Source organism: Argopecten irradians, chromosome 1 (assembly GCF_041381155.1).
Source record: "Argopecten irradians isolate NY chromosome 1, Ai_NY, whole genome shotgun sequence".
Taxonomy (NCBI): Eukaryota; Metazoa; Mollusca; class Bivalvia; order Pectinida; family Pectinidae; genus Argopecten; species Argopecten irradians.
The window spans coordinates 62,501-85,980 of record NC_091134.1 but is presented as its reverse complement, the minus strand read 5'-3'; the positions used below and the strand labels follow the sequence as shown (position 1 = coordinate 85,980).

General features: G+C 33.7%; 1 protein-coding gene across 1 annotated transcript in view; it reads left to right on the top strand.

Moving 5' to 3' along the window:
- The window catches only part of LOC138314347 (arf-GAP with coiled-coil, ANK repeat and PH domain-containing protein 2-like), a 97,966-nt gene extending 88,401 nt beyond the window's left edge, over window positions 1–9,565 (top strand). Inside the window, 8 exon segments of the mRNA XM_069254653.1 lie at window positions 2,159–2,272; window positions 3,053–3,285; window positions 4,032–4,103; window positions 4,106–4,143; window positions 4,686–4,746; window positions 5,489–5,538; window positions 5,864–5,925; window positions 8,360–9,565. Coding sequence (XP_069110754.1) covers window positions 2,159–2,272; window positions 3,053–3,285; window positions 4,032–4,103; window positions 4,106–4,143; window positions 4,686–4,746; window positions 5,489–5,538; window positions 5,864–5,925; window positions 8,360–8,469 — 740 coding nt within the window. The 3' untranslated portion in view covers window positions 8,470–9,565.
- The last annotated feature ends 13,915 nt before the right edge of the window (window positions 9,566–23,480 follow it).

Sequence of the window (23,480 nt, the reverse complement as noted above, 5' to 3'; positions counted from 1 at the left end):
TACCTTTTAACAGTGAAGCAAAAAATATTAGGAATATTATGACTTGAAAGACTATTTCAAGTTCTTCAGAACGCCTTTCTGCTTTAGGAATGAATTGATTTTGTTAATGTCTGGTCAGCACAAATTCTGTATAAGCCATAGGTCTGAGCTAAGGCTAAATTAGGGAAAGATTCATTACCCCTGCAAGTCCTTGTTGAGACTCTAGAGAAAAAACCACTTACAATATAAAGTGATTTAAAGTGATTTTCTTGGGAATATAAAGTAATAGTCTTGGGTTTGACTACACCTTATAAAGTAATTTTCTTGGGAATATAAAGTAATAGTCTTGGGTTTGACTACACCATATAAAGTAATTTTCTTTAGAATATAAAGTATTAGTCTTGGGTTTGACTACACCATATAAAGTGATTTTCTTGAGAATATAAAGTATTAGTCTTGGGTTTGACTACACCATATAAAGTGATTTTCTTGGGAATATAAAGTAATAGTCTTGGGTTTGACTACACCCTAATTGACTTAGTTTCAAGGTTTAATATAATCTTTGGAACAGATCTCTGTTGAATAATGACAGATACATGTAGCATTGCTTTGCATCTGTTGAATTATTGTCCAACCATGTGGTAAAATGCCCAATATGTACTTTCAAACCCATTATAGGTAGAGATCCAAGTGAGTAATACCAGCCCTCTGTGCCTCTTGTTTAGAGGAACCATGTGATAAAGGATATGTTGCCCTAAAAGTTGGATTTTGAAAAACTTATTAGACAAAACGTTGTAATCCCCATATCTTTCCAATTAGTTTATTTATTTATTGATTAGCAATCTTGAAGTTGTATAGTCTATAAATTTCATTCTTTTTGAACTGTTTAAGTGTTATACACAATTTTCTCTGTCTGTCCGAGGTTTAAACTGTCTACTTTTACCTCTTTTTATAAAGTTGCAGCACTGGAAGTATTTTTAATTATAAAAGTAAAAAGTCTTTTTAACGTGTACAAATGAAAAATAGGTTCAAAAGATGCCAAATAATTCCGAACTCTTCCGAACATCGTCGCAACAATCTCGAAGTAACACGAGAGTTGTGAACCAAGAGTAAATGTCAACAATTTTTCTCACATCAGCAGACTGGATTTACAAAGAAAATAATGCTTGTACATTACTATATTTGATACACACAATATTGAATTACGACAATGTGTGAATTAGATGTTTCGAATACTCGCTCTGTAGACATGTACCAGCACGATTTGCTCATATTAGCCAGAAGGAAAGCTAGCGTAAGCGCACATGTGCAGGTCGTGTGGACGTCAATCGCATGATACGATTCGGAATTCCGACAAAAGTTACTGAACATGGCGGTGATTGAAGTTGCTCTATTCAGAATCAGGAATATAAGCTCCCTAGACTTCGGCTCTCTTATAGGCCGACATATGCTTTTTTGGAGCTTAATCATCAAGTTACATGTCCATGTTCAAATATCAAAATATCAAATGTTTATATATCGTTACAGTGAAATTAGCATGAAATATAACTTTAAGAGCAATTAGATCTTAAAATAAATTGAAATATTTAGTATTTTTTGCATTGCACTGTTGCTTGGGCATACCTTTTCAACACAATGCTCACTTAAAAGGTTTTGAAAAATATTAACATGTTGAAGCAGTTTGTGATAGTCACTGGTGTTGAGCTTCAGAATCCTCACATTTAATAGCAGTCACTGGTGCACCGACTTTGTACATGGAAGTAACATGTCATGTTGTGTTGTGTTGTTGGAGTGTAAACACATTGAGAACATGAACATGTTACTTACAATGTAAAGATATTCATAGTTTGATTAATAATGCACCCTACATTGATACTAACAAACATACAAGTCATATACAGTTTGTGGATAATATTATAATGTTTATTCATTTAAATACATGTAAATGTTTTTGTTGTAATCAAAGAGAAGGAGAAGAAATAGGATCTTAGGAATATTTAGTCATTTTTACTTGAAATCAACATCCAGTAATAAAATCAACTTTAAAACTAACTTTATACAAGCTGTCAAAGGCACTCATGCTAAAACATTGACTGTGGCGCAAGCCTCTGTAACTCTTTTGAATTGGAGAAATGATTCAGTGTTTTTTGTATTAGACAAATGTTTTCAATTTTTGTAGCGGTGTTATCTGTATCCAATTCATCTAAGGACTGCGACAGTGGACTAGGCGCCAGTGCGTCTGATGTAATCGTGTTTGGAGACTCCGAGATTGAAGTGCCTGATCTCAGTACCAGTAAGTTCTGCTGTATATTTCTTTACTATAGGGCTGTTACATAGTCAAGGTTGATCTTATCTGAGGTGAAACATTCACCATATTCTTTGTAAGCTATAATTGATGTCATCTTTTACCTTCAAACTCAGAAATCGAAAAGGTGATAATTTGTACAATTGTCCCTATGTTTCAATACTCGGATGTTGCTGTCGTTTCATCGTTGCCAATGGTAGACAAAATACAAATATGGTATACTCAGTTGATGCTGTCATTTCATCGTTGCCAATGGTAGACAAAATACAAATATTGTATAGTCAGTTGTTGCTGTCGTTTCATCATTGCCAATGGTAGACAAAATACACATATCATATAACAGGTTACTGCTGTCGTTATTGCTGTGGTTTCATCGTTGCCAATGGTAGACAAAATACACATATTGTATATTCAGTTTTTGCAGTGGTTTCATCGTTGCCAATGGTAGACAAAATATATTCAGTTATTGCTGTGGTTTCATCGTTGCCAATGGTAGACAAAATACGAATATCGTATAATCGGTTATTTCTCTCATTTCATCATTGCCAATGGTAGACAAAATACAAACATTGTATAGTCAGTTTACAGGCGTCAACATTTTCACAATTTTTACTGAAAAAAGAAAAAATCATGAAAATAACCAGTTATGAATTATCTCAGGTTATTTGACAAAACAAATAATGTTGTGAAGATGCCAATTTATAGTTCATTGTAATTATTATAGTTAGGTTACCTTGTTGGTTACTGCATTGTTCCCCCTTGTGTCAGGTTTGGACCTGGAGAGCTCGGAGGGGTCTGGAGTCGAGGATGATGGTGATGACTCCAAGTCTACAACATCTTGGGAGGATATGAGTAAGCTGGACCCTAACATGTTACTGTATAAGGCTGCCCAGGCGAGGAACCTAGCGGTGATGTTAGAGGCCCTGGCCAACGGGGCCGATCCTAACTGGGTCCATGAGGAGGAGGACGGCAAAACTCCATTGATGAAGGTCGTAGAGACAGTAAGTGGATTGATTAAAAACCCTGTTTGTCAAATTTTGTCTGACCTCAGGCTGTATTTCTTATAGTTGGCAGTTTTAAGCCTGACTCTGTATGCTGAGCATACCAACTAATGTGTACTTTGTTTGAGGGAAAACGATTTGATATAAACTGTTAAATGAGAGTATTTTACAATGAGTACTGAAAACATTGTGTACCAAGGTAAAAAACACAGGCCCTTAAGGCATCCTTTTTAAACTGAAACACCACGGTAGAAATACAGGCCCTTAAGGCATCCTATATAAACTGAAATATCAAGGTAGAAATACAGGCCCTTAAGGCATCCTATTTAAACTGAAATATCAAGGTAGAAATACAGGCCCTTAAGGCAGCATCCTATTTAAACTGAAATATCAAGGTAGAAATACACGCCCTTAAGGCATCCTATTTAAACTGAAAGAGTTTCTGTTGATTAAAATAATTCTATTTAATGATACCTGACTCCAGGGATCCCTCTCAGCCTGCCAGTTTCTGTGATTACACTATTTATATGTAATGATACCTAACTCCAGGGATCCCTCTCAGCCTGCGAGTTTCTGTTGATTACACTATTTATATGTAATGATACCTAACTCCAGGGATCCCTCTCAGCCTGCGAGTTTCTGTTGATTATACTATTTATATGTAATGATACCTAACTCCAGGGATCCCTCTCAGCCTGCAAGTTTCTGTGATTACACTATTTATATGTAATGATACCTAACTCCAGGGATCCCTCTCAGCCTGCGAGTTTCTCCTTCTCAATGGTGCTAAGTTGGCGCGGAAAGATAGAAATGGGCGAACACACCATTACATCATGCTACTATGAATGGCAATACAGGGTACGTATACTGTGTTTGTAAAAGTTTAAGGAAGGATGAAAATGCAGATTTTAAATTTGAACTATTAGTAAATTATAAACTGCAAACTCCTCCAACAAAAAGTTTCCTCTTTTGTGTATTTGTTATAACAAACAATATCATACCAAATGTTTGAAGTGTAATACACAGGAAAATGGTGCACCGAGAGAATTTTTCGAAGAAGGGTCTTAATGTAGCACATATATAACACTACGTTATTACCCAAAGGAACGAATCACATTTTACATTTCCATGGCATTCCCAAACTTCTTGGTATTTGGAAAATAAATGGTTTGGACAAATTGGTTGATTATTAAATCAATATCTCATTCGTTGATATGAGTACATTTTCAGAATTTTATTTTGTAGTGCAGCACTAACTACCATGCGTGGTCAATAACTGTATGAATGTAATTGAAATGCTATAAAACTATGTAATCAAACTTCTTTTTTTAAATCATCTGCAGTAAAACAAGACTTTGTCTTGATAATGTTGTTAGCTCTTTTTTGTTCTGTCGTTACAGACAAGTTTGCCAGTTCCTGAAGAGAGGGGCAGATTTGCATTCTAAAGACAAAGAAGACCAGGTAACAAAAACATTTTTATCATAAACATAATGTCATTTTTTGAGTTACAAAAACTTTTATTGCACTGAATTGATGGGAGTTTGGTTTTCTCCCAAATCCAGGTCAATATTAGCATTTTTCATACAACTATATCACTAGCACTCACCAAGGCCAGTATTTAGTTTACTCTTTCTAGTCATCAGGCCAATATTTAGGTCACTGATTCTAGTCACCAGGCCAATATTAAGGTCACTGATTAAGTCACCAGGCCAATATTTAAGTGACTGATTCTAGTCACCAGGCCAATATATAGGTCACTGATTCTAATCACCAGGCCAATATTTAGGTCACTGATTCTAGTCACCAGGTCAATATTTAGGTCACTGATTCTAGTCACCAGGCCAATATTTAGGTCACTCTTTCTAGTCACCAGGCCAATATTTAGGTCATTATTTCTAGTCACCAGGTCAATATTTAGGTCACTGATTCTAGTCACCAGGTCAATATTTAGGTCACTGATTCTAGTCACCAGGCAATATTTAGGTCACTGTTTCTAGTCACAAGGCCAATATTTAGGTCACTATATCTAAGGCAATGGTACTACACTATATAGGACAATAACTAGGTCACTGCTACTAGCCTATAGGCCAATATTAAGGTCACTGTTACAAGCCTATAGGCTGGTTTCTAGGTGACTAGTGACTAGGTGAATAGCTAAGTCATAATTTCTGTATAAAGTCTGATAGTTGTTTATGTGTTACAGGATCCCCTTGACATAGCTGTGAGTACAGCCAATGCTGATATAGTGACACTGTAAGTTTATCAGTGAAATGCAAATAGAAAAATGAAAACGCTTGAAGTGTTGCCTTAGAATTTCACATTAAATTTTAATGAGATAAATCAGTAAAAACCAAAGTGATTCTGAGCAAACTTTGTCTACATTTGTTTCATTCTGTTTGGTACACATTGATTTTTTTCTCCAACAAGTATTCATTTTAGGTCATTTCAGCCAATAATTAGTAGAGGTCATTTCTAATTATGTTTAATTTAATCATTCATTTTGTGTATCACTAGTGATACTCGTGAATGTTATTTTTATAATCTTAGATTTGATTATAACTCCACCCTTCACTTACAGATTGAGATTAGCCAAGCTTAATGAGGAAATGAAGGAATCAGGAGGAGGTTTCAATAACCCAGGTACATATTTTTTTATGTAGATAACATGGGTACATATATACCAGTAACCCGGGTGCATATAACTTTTATGTAGATAACACAGGTATAAGAATACCAGTAACCCGGGTACATATAACTTTATATAGATAACACGGGTACATATATACCAGTAACCTGGGTACATATAACTTTGATGTAGATAACACAGGTACATATATACCAATTACCTGGGTACATATAATTTTTATGTATATAACATGGGTACATATTTACCAGTAACCTGGGTACATATAACTTTTATGTAGATAACACGGGTACATATCTACCAGTAACCTGGGTACATATAACTTTGATGTAGATAACACGGGTACATATCTACCAATTACCTGGGTACATATAATTTTTATGTATATAACATGGGTACATATTTACCAGTAACCTGGGTACATATAACTTTTATGTAGATAACACGGGTACATATCTACCAATTACCTGGGTACATATAACTTTTATGTATATAACATGGGTACATATTTACCAGTAACCTGGGTACATATAACTTTTATGTAGATAACATGGGTACATATATATACCAATTACCTGGGTACATATAACTTTTATGTATATAACATGGGTACATATCTACCAGTAACCTGGGTACATATAACTTTGATGTAGATAACACGGGTATGTATATATACCAGGAACCCGGGTACATATTACTTTGATGTAAATAACACGGGTACATATATACCAGTAACCTGGATACATATAACTTTATATAGATAACAAATGTTCATATATACCAGTAACCTGGATACATATACTTTTTATGTAGATAACACTGGTACATATATACCAGTAACCTGGATACATATAAATTTTATGTAGATAACACAGGTACATATATACCAGTAACCTGGGTACATATAACTTTATATAGAAAACACGGGTACATATATACCAGTAACCTGGGTACATATAACTTTATATAGATAACACGGGTACATATCTACCAGTAACCTGGGTACATATAACTTTATATAGATAACAAAGGTACATATATACCAGTAACCTGGGTACATGTAACTTTTATGTAGATAACACGGGTACATATATATCAGTAACCTGGGTACATATAACTTTATATAGATAACATGGGTTCATATATACCAGTAACCTGAATACATATAACTTTTATGTAAATAACACGGGTACATATATATACCAGTAACCTGGGTACATATAACATTTATGTACCGATAGATAGATAACACACATATACTATTTGAGACAAAGAAGTAATTCCAACCATGAGGACAAAAGAATTTTTATACTATAGATATACTGGTTATAAACTGAGTACAAATAATGGTCCTACAGGTAACCTGGATGCAAATATACCAAAATGTTGATTTCTTGTAATGATTTTGTGTTCATGCTATGGGGTAACATTTTGATAATGTTTACACAATTGTCCTGACTGATATCAAACAACTATTGGTGCGGTACGAGAAAAAAAATTCTTAATAATATAGTGTTATTAATCAGCTGTTATGATATTGGCACAGTTATTAGGCTAAGGTCTGTGATATTGGACCGAGGCCGAAGGCCGAGGGATAATGTGACAGACCAAGGCCTAATAACTGGGCCAATATCATAACAGCTGATTTATGACACTTTTATTAATTAAGTGACAATGAATGATTTGAATGACTCTGCAAAATACAAGATTAAAAACCAAAACAAAATGCAAAGTTGTAAACAAGTTTATTTAATTAAGTTGATAAAATGCATTGATAAAATGTTACATTTTACTTATTTTCACTAAGTATTTGTTTTACTACTGTAAAGTATTTGTTTTAATACTGCAATCAAATCTTGGTCAGAAGAAATTGTGTCAGATAAAATTTCATACCTAGTGATGCCATCTCTTAAAACACCAAGCATATCTTCGCCGTTTTTTGCATATTTGTCCCTGGCCCTTTTGACACACGACTCGTCAATCTCCATGTTGTTTGTTGACTGATCTTGTAAACCCTCATAGATACTAGGTCAAATAACTTAATAACACCGAGAACTTCCGAATGACGAGGCGCGTTCTATTTGGCGCGTTTTTCAATATTAGCCGAGTTCAAAGTCGGCCAATACGAGAAAAAGTCGGCCAATATCATATGAGACGAGTTGCGTCAATTTTTTTCAATATTGGCCAAGTTTGGCCAAATATAACTCGGCTGGAAAATCCATACTAGTGTAATAACATAGATAGTTAATTAATAATGCTGTGTATGAGACATCCATGACAGTATAGGCCTCTGTTGGGAATTTTACCGTGGTCACTAAAACAACTTTGTGAGTGATACAGTGAGTTATACAGGACCATTTAATGTTTGATGTTTTCACAAAAAGTAAATATTGATCTGTCATTACACATGCATTTGAATTTGTATTTTAGGAGATGACACCTTTCAAGATGTGTTCAGAGATTTTAGCAACATGGCCTCCAACAATCCCGAGAAGTTAAAACGGACAAATACTGCCAGCAGCAATACAAACCAGACCTAGCATACCACAAATTGTCTCCCCTTGGCCAGTGTTGCTACCTTGACACGTGTCAAGTCTAAAGACAGTTGTCTTCCCTGAAAATCTCCACTTAACACACCTCCTTAGACTATAACGTAAAGTTCTTTATTCTACCTGCAGTAAAGATATGTGAAAGATATTGAATTCACCAATTTTCCCAATGAGATACTAACGATAAAGATTATAGAAAGCATAATGATAATTTTTTAACAAAGATTAATAGATTTATCGTAACTATCTTTCACATGGCTCTCTAAAGTTATTTACATACATTGTTAGCTCATTGCAATTTCACATGGAGAAATTTATAACATTGATGTATTCATTTACATACAAATGAATTAACATTACATGATTAGCATTAAAAGTCAAAACACTGCTTTCTTACTTTTTAAATTTCATTGCATAATTTTGTTATATGCATTTCATAACCTTAAATGGACCATAGCTACTTGATAAAGAATAGTTTCCTTATCGTGTATGGACTTTAAATCCTGTAGAAGCTGTTTTGTAATCTTGTATGGACCATAAAAACCTATTTATATAGGAATCATAAATCCTTTAGACACCATTTTTTGATGTATGAACAATAAATCCTTTAGAGGCTTGCCTGGCTCAGCAATATAAAGCTTTCTGATGTCTACCCGGATTATTTAATGTAGCTTATTGTGCCATACACTTGCATCATTAGACAAAAATGTCAGTTATTGTTATAATATATATATAGAGAATAATGATATTAAGTCTTGGTATTAGATATGTTATTTGATAATGAATTATACCTACAACAGAAAGTGCTGTGTGTTTAGGGTGCGAGACCTTGAGAAAGAGATACCAAGGTAACACACAAAAAAAATATTTAAAGTATTAGATGTTTTTAAATTACTTTATCCCTGTATTTTTTTAAGAAGAAGTAGATTTACAGAACACATGGAATGTTCAGTTATCTTTGTTAAGATATAGATTTATGCATTTTTGTTATTATTTTATGAAGAGGTGAGAGAGATGGTGTTATGGGGATTTCTGTTTAGATATATTTGTTGTTTGTGGCCCCCTGTTGTATATTATTGTTGTCCTAGTGTCCCACTAGCTATTCCAGCTTGCGTGATATTCCTCTTTAAAATGGAGTGCAATTGTAACTATTTCTAATGGTTTTCTGTATATATATTGATGTATATAGAATGCTAGTATATACAATTTAATCTTAATTCCTTTTTAACTTGTCTTGTTCAAATGGTGAGTTGGTAACCATATGTCATTCTGTAATGTCCGACGTCTGGCTTCAACTTCATGATTACATGATTCAATGTTGTGTGGAGATTTAGAATATATTGTTATAGCTGGGCTGAATGCCAGGGAAGTTGCAGAAGGAGGGTTCCAAAAAGAGAGATTTGGCTTGGAAGTCACTTCATCTGTGAAATTAGGTTATAATTGCTTTGTTTGTTAGGTCATCTGACCAGAAGAGTTAAGATGACCTATTGTCATCATGCACCGTCTGTTGTCGTGCGCCGTCAGCCGTGGGCCTTGCGTTGTGCGCTGTGCATAAACTTTTAAACGAACTCTTGTCAATAACCGAAAGGCCTAGTGTACTCATATTTTGCCAGTAGCATGCTGGGATGAAGGGCTACCAATTTTGTTCAAAAGAATGACCTTGACCCTCATTCAAGGTCACATGGGTCAAATAGGCTAAAATCTTTAAAAGACTTCTTATTAAGAACCAAAAGACTAGGGCACATATTTTTGCCCTGTGGCATGCTGGGATGAAGTGCTACCAAGTTTGTTCAAATCAATGACCTTGACCTTCATTCAAGGTCACAGAGGTCAAATAGGCAAAATCTTTAATCAACTTTTTATGAATAACTAAGGCCTAGAGATCTGATAGTAGGCATGCTGGGATGAAGGGTTACCAAGTTTGTTCAAATGAATGACCTTGAACTTGATTCAAGTTCACGTTGATCAAATAGGCTGAAATCTGTTAACGACATATTCTCAAGAACTGAACGGCCCAGGGCACTCATATTGGCCCTGGGTCATGCTGGAGTGAAGGGCTACCAAGTGTATTCAAATGAATGACCTTGACCTTTGTTCAAGGTCACTGGGTACAAATAGGCCAAAATCTTTAAACAGCTTCTTAAGAAAACTAAGAGGCTCATAGACCTGATATTAGGCATGTGACATGCTGGGATGAAAGCTACCAAATTTGTTCAAATGAATGACCTTGATCTTCATTCAAGGTCACTGCGGTCAAATAGGCTAAATCTGTTAAACAACTTCTTGTGAATAACTGAAAGGCCCATGATACTCATATTAGGCCTGAAATGTACTGGGATGAAGGGCTACTAAGTTTGTTCAAATAAATGACCTTGAACTTTTTCCAGGGTCACAGGGATCAAATACGCTTAAATCATTTAAACAACTTCTTCTCAAGAACCCAAAGGCCCAGGATACTCAAATTGGGTCTGCAGAATGCTTGGATGAAGGGCTATCAACTTTGTTCAAATGAATGGCATTGACCTTCATTCAAGGTTACAGGGGATAAAATATTTTACAATTGGTAAACATGCAATTTACTGTGTATTTCAGTTCTGCTATATTTTGTATTAACAGTTAGATGACAGTTAAGCCTCTTGTTTTGTTTTTCAGACATATTGTTCATATGGTGGGGCTCTACCAACCCCTGGTTCTAGGGCACAAGCCCATGGAACTGATGAGGTTATTTAGTTATGTACATTATGTAATGGTTTACATGAGATTGTCGGCTAAAATATCCAGGTGAGTGATACAGGCCCTCTTGCCTCTTATTACCTCCTGTGAGATTTTTATAAATGTCATAATATATTAGCTATTTTTGAAAGACATTCACTGTGTAGAATCCTAATTGATTTTTTTGCAGAAATTTGTTGATTTTTTGTTTCATTTATAGACATCAATTGCTTGATTTTATGTAGATATATCATTGGTTAATGTATACAGAAATTCAGTTCAATATTTAAAAAAAAATGTAGTCTACCTAATATATAATTTTCTGAGGGTCAATTTGCAACATAAACTTTTTTTTGTGTTATAATGAAGTTAGATTGTAAGCAATTTTGATATTAATGAAGTTCATTTTGGCAAACAACTAAGTCAGTGTATGTATGTGATGTTTTGATAAGTGTGTATGTAAACAATGTTAAGTAATCTTTTGAAAACTACATCCAACATGTAGAACCATATGACAGTGTTAAGGGTAGGGATATTCGTGCTTAGGTGTCATTAAGTCTAGTAAAACCTTATTTGGTGTCTGAGGACACCATTTTAATGATTTTACAACACATGTAACCATTGTGATATCACAAATTTGATTTCTTACTCGCGTACAAATGTACTTGTGACATAAGAGATTCGAATCATTATTGGTGATACAACTATGTCCCTTACACAACACATTATGGCAATAGGAAAGTGATATCTATGGTCTATTGGCGTGTTTCATGGCAATAAAATCATGGTTATAAAATCATGAACCTGGTCCTAGTTAAAATATCAGGACTACATATTTTATAAGTTTCTTGTTATTTCCCCCATCTTTCTGGTGCTGAAGAAGTGATATATTTATGTGGCTTTCCTTATGCAAGGGTAAATTAACTTGACCAAAAGGTCTAGAGACTGACTCCATGTTGTATTGGGTCTCTAGCATATTTGAGTGACACTTTTGTCCTTTTTACCTTCATCCAAAGTAACATGATCGAAGTAATGTTAAATCAATGTATTCTCCATAACTAAACACAACAAACCTCTTGTTCACCCAGAGGTATGAGTGAATGTATATAACTCCCATTTCTGTTAAAATTAATTGGCATGCTTATTATCTCAATTCATCAAGGCCAAAATGTAAATTACAAATCTGACACAATAAGATGTAATCCTGATAATTCACTGGGCCATGTGATCACTATATGTTGGAAATGTGGGATTGCTGCTCTCCAGAAATGGAATAGTTACAGTGACAACATTGACATCATCATTGTTTATTTGTGAGCTTCCCCTTTTTGTTTCTTATTTCAATCATTGTCAACATACCTGTAAGTAAAATAAGAGGACCACCTTAGGCTTGACACCATATACAGATTCAGCTTTGAATGCACATCGATAAATGTTGACCAAAATGGAATCCTAATATTTTTTATTTGTATTTTGTAAGAAAATTAATGTTTTTGTCTGTTTCAACTCCAACTCATAGCTATATATTGTTTGTGATAATAAGTTGCTTGTGTCTCATAGTGAAGATAAAGATATTGAAATGTTGATCAAAATGTGAAGAAAATATTCATTAGACAATATATCAAAAAATAATTTGATTTCATGTTACACTCATTTCTATTGGTAAGATCTTTGAGGTTATTTTTCCATAGACCCGAAGAATTGCATGTCAAGTATTATGACGTCATACAGTTTCGGGGGGAATTTTAAAACGACACAGTCATTGGCGAAACTGAATTATTGGATAAGATATCACTGTGCCACAACTCAATTTGTTTTATGTAAAGGTAAGTAAAATCACGGAAATTTACGCCTAATTAGTACCTGAATGAGTTATTTGAATTAAATTATAAGCATTATTCACAATATCTTTTGGAGTTATGAAGTCATAGAAAAAAAACGAACAGATATTCTTTTTCATGGATGTCATTTATGCAGAATGTCCTTCCGTTTTAAGGTCATCTGACCCGTCGTCGTGCGCAGTCCGCCGTGCGTAATCTTTTCATTCAAACAACTTCTTCTCAATAACCAAAAGGCCAAGGGTATTGATATTGGGCCTGTAGCATGCTTGGATGAAGGGCTACCAAGTTTGTTCAAATGAATGACCTTGACTTTCATTTAAGGTCACATGGGTCAAATAGGCTAAAATCTTTGGGCCTGTGACATGCAGGGATGAAGGGCTACCATATTTGTTTTAAAATGAATGACCTTGATCTTCATTCAAGATCACAGGAAAATATTTAAATGTACTATGTGCCAATAGTCAGAATATGACCGTTAAAGGCCCATGGGCCTCTTGTTAGCTCACCTGGTCCGAAGGACCAAGGTGAGCTTATGCCATACCATGGCATCCGTCATCGGTCTGTCTGTCAACAATCGATTTCTTTTCCATAACCGTATTTAAGAATTCAACAAAATATTGGACTGGTAGCATCCTTATGGGTTACTAATCGAAAATTGTACAAATGATGGGGTTGACCCCCCAGGGACCTGGGGGGGAAAAGTGGTCAATTTGGCTTATTTCCATATAAACGACTTCTTTCCTGAAAACTAAGCATGGGATAGCACTCATAATGCAATGGTGGGCATCCTTATATGATGGGGATTCAAAAAATTGTACAAATGATGGGGCTGACCCCCCAGGGGCCTGAGGGGTGGGTGTCAAAAAAGGGTCACTTGGCTATTTTTAGGTCATCTGACCCGAAGGGTCATGATGACCTATTTATTGTCATCATGCACCGTCCGTCGTCGTGCGCCGTCCGCCGTGTTTTTATTCAAACAACTTCTTCTCAATAACTGGAAAGGCCCAGGGTACTCATATTTGGCCTGTAGGATGATGCAATGAAGGGCTACCAATTTTGTTCAAATAAATGACCTTGACGTTCATTCAAGGTCACAGGGGTCAAATAGGCTAAAATCCTTTAAACAACTTATTGTGAATAATTAGAAGGCCCAGGGTACTGATATTGGGCCTGTAGCATGCTGGGATGAAGGGCTACCAAGTTTGTTCAAATAAATGACCTTGACCTTCATTCAAGGTCACGAGGGTCAAATAGGCTAAAATCTTTAAATGACTTCTTCTCAAGAACCAGAAGGCCCAGGGTACTGATATTGGGCCTGTGACATGCTGGGATGAAGGGCTACCAAGTTTGTTCAAATGAATGATCTTGACCCTCATTCAAGGTCACAGGGGTCAAAAAAGCTAAAAAATTTAAAAGACTTCTTCTCAAGAACCAGAAGGCCCAGGGTACTGATATTGGGTATGTAGCAAACTGGGATGAAGGGCTATTAAGTTTGTTTAAATGAATGACCCTGACCTTCTTTCAAGGTCACAGAGGCCAAAAAGTCTAAAATCTTTAAACGACTTCTTCTCAAGAACCAGAAGGCCCAGGGTACTGATATTTGGCCTGTAGGATGCTGGGGATGAAGGGCTACCAAGTTTGTTCAAATAAATGACCTTGACCTTCATTCAAGGTCACAGGGGTCAAATAGGCGTAAAATCCTTTAAACAACTTCTTGTGAATAACTAAGAGGCATAGAGACCTGATATTAGGCCTGTAGCATGCTGGGATGAAGGGCTACCAAGTTTGTTCAAATGAATGACCTTGACCTTCATTCAAGGTCACGGGTCAAAAAGGCGAAAATCTTTAAACTACTTCTTCTCGAGAACCAGAAGGCCCAGGGTACTAATAATTGGCCTGTAGGGATGCTGGGATGAAGGGCTACCAAGTTTGTTCAAATAAATGACCTTGAACTTCATTCAAGGTCACATGGGTCAAATAGGCTAAAAATCCTATAAACAACTTCTTGTGATTAACTAAGAGGCCTAGAGACCTGATATTGGGCCCGTAACATGCTGGGATGAAGGGCTACCATGTTTGTTCCAATGAATGACCTTGATCTTCATTCAAGGTCACGGGGGTCAAATAGGCTAAAATCTTTAAATGACTTCTCAAGAATCAGAAGGCCCAGGATACCTCATATTGGGCCTACAGCATGCTGGGATGAAGGGCTATCAAGTTTGTTCGAATGAAAGACCTTGACCTTCATATAAGGTCACAGGGGTCAAATAGGCTAAAATCCTTTAAACAACTTCTTGTGAATAATTAAGAGGCCTAGAGACCTGATATTGGGCCTTTGACATGCTTGGATGAAGGGCTATCAAAAATGTTTAAATGAATGCCCTGACCTTCATTCAAGGTCATGGGGGTCAAAAAGGCTAAAATCTTTAAACGACTTCTTCTCAAGAACCAGAAGGCCCAGGGTACTGATATTTGGCCTGTAGGATGCTGGGATGAAGGGCTACCAAGTTTGTTCAAATAAATGACCTTGACCTTCATTCAAGGTCACAGGGGTCAAATAGGCTAAAATCCTTTAAACAACTTCTTTGTGAATAACTAAGAGGCATAGAGACCTGATATTAGGCCTCTAGCATGCTGGGATGGAGGGCTACCAAGTTTGTTCAAATGAATGACCTGACCTTCATTCAAGGTCACGGTGTCAAAAAGGCGAAAATCTTTAAACTACTTCTTCTCGAGAAACCAGAAGGCCCAGGGTACTAATAATTGGCCTGTAGGATGCTGGGATGAAGGGCTACCAAGTTTGTTCAAATAAATGACCTTGAACTTCATTCAAGGTCACATGGGTCAAATAGGCTAAAAATCCTATAAACAACTTCTTGTGATTAACTAAGAGGCTAGTGAGACCTGATATTGGGCCCGTAACATGCTGGGATGAAGGGCTACCATGTTTGTTCCAATGAATGACCTTGATTCTTCATTCAAGGTCACGGGGGTCAAATAGGCTAAAATCTTTAAATGACTTCTCAAGAATCAGAAGGCCCAGGATACTCATATTGGGCCTACAGCATTCTGGGATGAAGGGCTATCAAGTTTGTTCGAATGAAAGACCTTGACCTTCATATAAGGTCACAGGGGTCAAATAGGCTAAAAATCCTTTAAACAACTTCTTGTGAATAATTAAGAGGCCTAGAGACCTGATTATTGGGCCTTTGACATGCTTGGATGAAGGGCTATCAAAAAATGTTCAAATGAATGGCCTTGATCTTCATTCAAGGGTCATGGGGGTCAAAAAAGGCTAAAATCTTTAAACAACTTCTTTTCAAGACCGAGAAGGCATATGGTACTGATATTGAGCATGTAGCATGAGCTGGGATGAAGGGCTACCAAGTTTGTTCAAATGAATTACCTTGACCTTCAATCAAGGTCACAGAGGTCAAATAGGCTAAATTCTTTAAACAACTATGTTGTATTGTACTAATAGTCAGATGACCGTTAAGGCCCATGGGCCTCTTGTTATATTAACGACTTCTTCTCTGAAACTAAGCAAGAGATAGCACTCATAATGCAATGTATCATCCTTATGGGTCACTAACTGAAAATTGTACAAATGATGGGGCTAACCCCCGGGGGCCTGTGGGGCGGTGTCAAAGGGTCACTTTGGCTATTTCTATATAAACGACTTCTCTGAATCTAAGCATGGGATAGCACTCATAATGAAATGGTAACATCCTTATAGGGTGGGCATTCAAAATTGTAAAAATGATACGGCTGACCCCCTGGGGCCTTAGGCGTGGGGCCAAAAAGGTTAATTAGGCTACTATTTTCATATAAATTACTTCCTCTCTGAAACTATGTATTGGATAGCATATTCCTATGATGTATATAGCATCATTATATGGTTTGGATTCAAAATTTAACAAATCGTGAGATCAATTTGTCTTTGTGATTTTTTGAATCGTCTAATTACTTAATTACAGAATTACTCAAAAAAAACAACAGGTGAGCGATTCAGGCCCTCTGGGCTTCTTGTTTGTCTATGACTTCATAACCCCAAAAGATATTGAGAATAATGCTTGAATAAATGAAAATAATAATAAGAAAATTCCAGTTTATGAACATTTTATGTAAGACCTTGATAAAAGCTAGATTATACCACATTAACAAACTAATACGATTCCACATGTTAAATTGACATGGAATGCTTGTTTCAATTTAATTTACTTAAAATTGAAATTAACACTTGTTAAATTACGTTTACAATTTGTTGCAATGATTTTATAATGGATGCCTGTCGAACCATATTGCAATCCATTGCTTGTATCATTTATCTCCACTGACACACCATATTATATGATAATGTTGTTGTATTGCATGATCTGTTCTCAGCATCTGTCTGTCTACAGTATTTAATTCACTGATCGGAATATTACCAACTGGTAGGATAGTACCATAGACGGTTGGGAATGGCCTAAGGGACAGGACTAGAAAAAGACCTATTTTACTTTACTTGTAGCTTCACTAAGCATGGATGCAGGCATTTAAAATCCTAAAAATAAAATGCCTAAAAGGGTCTTCAAAACACGACCAAATGTGTCAATATTTACTTAAATGATTTAGAAGGCTGAAAACTTAGCAATTAATACTGTTTATTTCCCTACAGTCTTGTGAGTAGTTGTTTTTAATGGTGGTAATCTAGGATGCAACACAAAAAGGATTACTAACTATTGTTTAAATGGTGGATTAAGACTCGGAAGTGTGGGAAAGATTTCAAATTATTTCATAAACCATTTACAGCTCGCTTAAACTTGTCTTTGGAATGTGCCGAATTGCAATTAGCTACGTTTTGAATTCGTAGCATAATTGCAAAACCGCGGGGTTAGACATTTCTGTAAAGTTATATACGAAAGTTTTTTAACATAAAAATTATTGATATATATCGGAAATTTAAACATTGTAATCAATTTTTCAAACTATAATGAATTATGATTAATTTTTATAAATAGTTATATTTTATAAAAATTTTTTTATTTCTGTCAAAACCGCGAACTTTTAAAATTTTTTACGAAATGGAATTAGAAAATGACAAAATAGAATTGTCTCAAAGATGCGGAATTTGTTTTTTATTTTTGATTTTCTAAATCAAAAAATGTAAACGTTAGTTGAAATATTATAAAACAAAAAAAAATTTTTCGGTTTTTTCAAAAATTTAGGCAAGTATTTACGGGCGTGTTTATGAACAATTTCGCATTTAAATTTAAAATGTAGAGTTTTTTGAAAACAATAAACATTTTGACATAAAAGTTTTTGCGATACGGGAAAACAGCGGGGTTAGAAGTTCGATACTTTCCGAAAAATGCTACTTTTCGGAAATTTACATGCACTGCATACATTGCAAAATAAGATTTAGGAAGCTGTTTGGGTCATATTGCCATTTTTAAATTATAATAAAATAAGCATTCAAAATATCAAATTATTAAAAATCCAAAATATTTACCAACTTTTGAAACTAGGGTTTATAAACTTTCGTTAATTTTTAAATTTTTTAAATCTGACTTTGGAATCGAGCATAATTAAAAACCTAGCAAATGTACTTTTGAATCAGGTTTTTTATAATGAATTATAGAAAATTAAATGTTTTTATCCAGAAAATTTCTTTAACCCTATTATTGTTTTAAAGCGTTTTTAAATTTTTGAGTTAATAGAACAACCGGAAGTGTCTAACCCCGGAAGTTGCAATTATGCTACGAATTCAAAACTTTCGTAGCATAATTGCAAATGATAGGGTTAGACATTTTCTGTAAAGATATCAACTTTTAAATGTTATAATAGTAGTGTTCGGAAGCCTTCAAAACCATAAGAAAAGAATAGATATTGTTTATAAATGCTTTAATTTACTCAGAAATTATCATTATTAAAAACCTGACAAAATGACTTTTATCAGGTTTTTTATAATGAATTATATTGACGAAAATAGACAAAAACAGAACAATATCATATCATTAGTTATTGTTTTAAAGCCTTCTTAACATATTCAAAACATTTAAAAGTTAATAGAACAACCGGAAGTGTCTAACCGCGGAAGTTGCAATTATGCTACGAATTCAAAACTTTCGTAGCATAATTGCAAATGATAGGGTTAGACATTTTCTGTAAAGATATCAGTTTTTAAATGTTATAATAGTGTTCGGAAGCCTTCAAAACCATAAGGAAATAATAGATATTGTTTATAAATGCTTTAATTTACTCAGAAATTATCATTATTACAAACCTGACAAAATAACTTTTATCAGGTTTTTTATAATGAAATATATTGACGAAAGTAGACGTTAACAGAACAATATCATATCATTTTTTATTGTTTTAAAGCCTTCTTAACATATTCAAAACATTTAAAAGTTAATAGAACAACCGGAAGTGTCTAACCCCGGAAGTTGCAATTATGCTACGAATTCAAAACTTTCGTAGCATAATTGCAAATGATAGGGTTAGACATTTCCTGTAAAGATATCAACTTTTAAATGTTATAATAGTGTTCGGAAGCCTTCAAAACCATAACGAAATAATAGATATTGTTTATAAATGCTTTAATTTACTCAGAAATTATCATTATTAAAAACCTGACAAAATGACTTTTATCAGGTTTTTTATAATGAATTATATTGACGAAAATAGACAAAAACAGAACAATATCATATCATTAGTTATTGTTTTAAAGCCTTCTTAACATATTCAAAACATTTAAAAGTTAATAGAACAACCGGAAGTGTCTAACCCCGGAAGTTGCAATTATGCTACGAATTCAAAACTTTCGTAGCATAATTGCAAATGATAGGGTTAGACATTTTCTGTAAAGATATCAACTTTTTAAATGTTATAATAGTGTTCGGAAGCCTTCAAAACCATAATGAAATAATAGATATTGTTTATAAATGCTTTAATTTACTCAGAAATTATCATTATTAAAAACCTGACAAAATAACTTTTATCAGGTTTTTTATAATGAAATATATTGACGAAAGTAGACGTTAACAGAACAATATCATATCATTTTTTATTGTTTTAAAGCCTTCTTAACATATTCAAAACATTTAAAAGTTAATAGAACAACCGGAAGTGTCTAACCCCGGAAGTTGCAATTATGCTACGAATTCAAAACTTTCGTAGCATAATTGCAAATGATAGGGTTAGACATTTCCTGTAAAGATATCAACTTTTAAATGTTATAATAGTGTTCGGAAGCCTTCAAAACCATAACGAAATAATAGATATTGTTTATAAATGCTTTAATTTACTCAGAAATTATCATTATTAAAAACCTGACAAAATGACTTTTATCAGGTTTTTTATATGAATTATATGACGAAAATAGACAAAAACAGAACAATATCATATCATTAGTTATTGTTTTAAAGCCTTCTTAACATTATCAAAACATTTAAAAGTTAATAAAACAACCGGAAGTGTCTAACCGCGGAAGTTGCAATTATGCTACGAATTCAAAACTTTCGTAGCATAATTGCAAATGATAGGGTTAGACATTTTCTGTAAATATATCAACTTTTAAATGTTATAATAGTGTTCGGAAGCCTTCAAAACCATAAATAAAGAATAGATATTGTTTATAAATGCTTTAATTTACTCAGAAATTATCATTATTAAAAACCTGACAAAATGACTTTTATCAGGTTTTTTATAATGAATTATATCGACGAAAGTAGACGTTAAAAAACAATATCATATCTTTAGTTATTGTTTTAAAGCCTTCTTAATATTATCAAAACATTTAAAAACAAAAGTGCTATTTAAAAGTTAATAGAACAACCCTTCAACATAAAGAAGATATTTAAAAGCTGTCTAAACCCCGGAAGTTGCAATATGCTACGAATTCAAAACTTTCGTAGCATAATTGCAAATGATAGGGTTAGACATTTTCTGTAAATATATCAACTTTTAAATGTTATAATAGTGTTCGGAAGCCTTCAAAACCATAAATAAAGAATAGATATTGTTTATAAATGCTTTAATTTACTCAGAAATTATCATTATTAAAAACCTGACAAAATGACTTTTATCAGGTTTTTTATAATGAAATATATTGACGAAAGTAGACAAAAACAGAACAATATCATATCATTTTTTATTGTTTTAAAGCCTTCTTAACATTTTCAAAACATTTAAAAGTTAATAAAACAACCGGAAGTGTCTAACCGCGGAAGTTGCAATTATGCTACGAAAGTTTTGAATTCGTAGCCTAATTGCAAATGATAGGGTTAGATCTATAATTGAACAAATTACAACTTGTACTGTTTTTTTGTGACGCCTGCATCAAACTCTTTCCAACGGTGTATATATTTTTTTGTTTTGGAACAAAAATGTTTTTTCCCCAAAAATTTTGTCAAGGTATATGGTCGACATACTTTCGTAGCATAATTGCAAGTGGTCCGGGTTAGCATTAAATGCAGAGTTATCTATTTTATATTCACACATATGTTTTCATGATTTATTTCGAACTTATGTATGGAAGATGGATAACTAATAAGCTATTTAAAGCTCTAACCGCGATGGTTTTTTCCAATTCGTAGCAAATGTTCATTCGTTAATATCTCGTGCCATAATGGACAGAAAGAACCGAAAGTTAGATTATTCATTACGTTATTTATTACTCTAAGACATGAAACAGGTATTTTTGTTGGAATATCATCGTTTCGGCATTTACCATATATGCTCCCCATTCTCAGGCTAAGTCCGAATTCGTAGCATAATTGCAAATTCCGCGGTTAGAAATTAATTGATGAAAAATACAATTATCCACCCTTTTATTGTTACTTTTATGTATAAATGTGTTGAATAAATGTTTTATTTAATTATTTGAATGAGAATAAAAAAGATTTCCAAGGCAATTTTACTTTTAAAATAATTATTATTATTAATTAGAATATTTGAACCGAATTACCTCCCCTTGCAAGAAATGGACATAAAATTTCATAATTGCTGATGTGAGGCGTAAAAACGGCGTTATTGTTACAAATAATTTTTCTAATTATTTGTTCGGTTGTTTTATTGATTTATATATAAGTATTTAGTAATCCATCAAGGAAAATTAACACAAAAAAATATTTACCGAATTACAATACCTTAAAACATAGGAATTAGAGTATAATTTGAAATAATTTCCATTAGGCAAGTATTATGCATTTTTTACTGCTAATTTTTTGCAATAATTATTTTCAAGCATTATTCTATTGATATATGCATAGATACTCGCAGAAAAATACCTTTTTGGGTCTAACCGCGAGATTTGCAAAAATGCTACGAAAGTTGAATTCGTAGCATAATTGCAAATTCCGCGGTTAGACATTTCCTGTAAATGTATCAACTTTTAAATGTTAGTAATATAATAGTGTTCGGAAGCCTTCAAAACCATAAGAAAAGCATAGATATTGTTTAAAACTGCTTTAATTTACTCAGAAATTATCATTATTAAAAACGTGATAAAATGACTTTTATCAGGTTTTTTATAATGAAATATATTGACGAAATTAGAGGATAATGAAACAATATCATATAATTTTTTACTGTTTTAAAGCCTTCTTAACATTTTAAAAACATTCAAAAGTTAATAGAACAACCGGAATTGTCTAACCGCGGAAGTTGCAATTATGCTACGAAAGTTTTGAATTCGTAGCATAATTGCAAATTCCGCGGTTAGAAATTAATTGATGAAAAATACAATTATCCATCCTTTTATTGTTACTTTTATGTATAAATGTGTTGTTTAAATGTTTTATTTAATCATTTGAATCAGAATAAATAAGATTTTCAAGGCGATTTTACTTTTAAAACTTTTATTATTATTAATTAGAATTATTGAACAGAATTACTTCCCCTTGCAAGAAACGGACATACAGTTTTATATTTTCTGATAGGAGACGTAAAAACAGGGTTATTGCTACAATTATTTTTTTCTAATTTTTTGTTTGATTGTTTTATTGATGTACATGTAAGTTTTTAGTAATCTATCAAGTCAAATTACACAAAAAATATTTACTGCATTACAAAACCTTGCAACATGGGAATTAGAGTATAATTGGAAACAATTGCGAAATGATATCAGAACATGCATCGATATGCAAAATGTGAAGATTGTACAATTATAACATGACTTTATCATAAAACAGCACCCGATATTTAAGCAAGAAGAGCATAAAACATCTTAGAAAACGTTATTTAGAACGTATTTCACTTTAAAATAAGTTGTTATACTTATATATACTACACTAATGGAAAGGTATGAAGCACTGTAGGTTTGGGATCAGAAATGAGTGAAATTGATGATGTGAAATAGTTAAAGGCATTGGTCAGATGTTGGTGTTATAATTGAAACATTGTGACTTTAAAAGGGTTAAATAACGCTTAAGACTAATTCGTAGCATCATTTCCAACTTACGT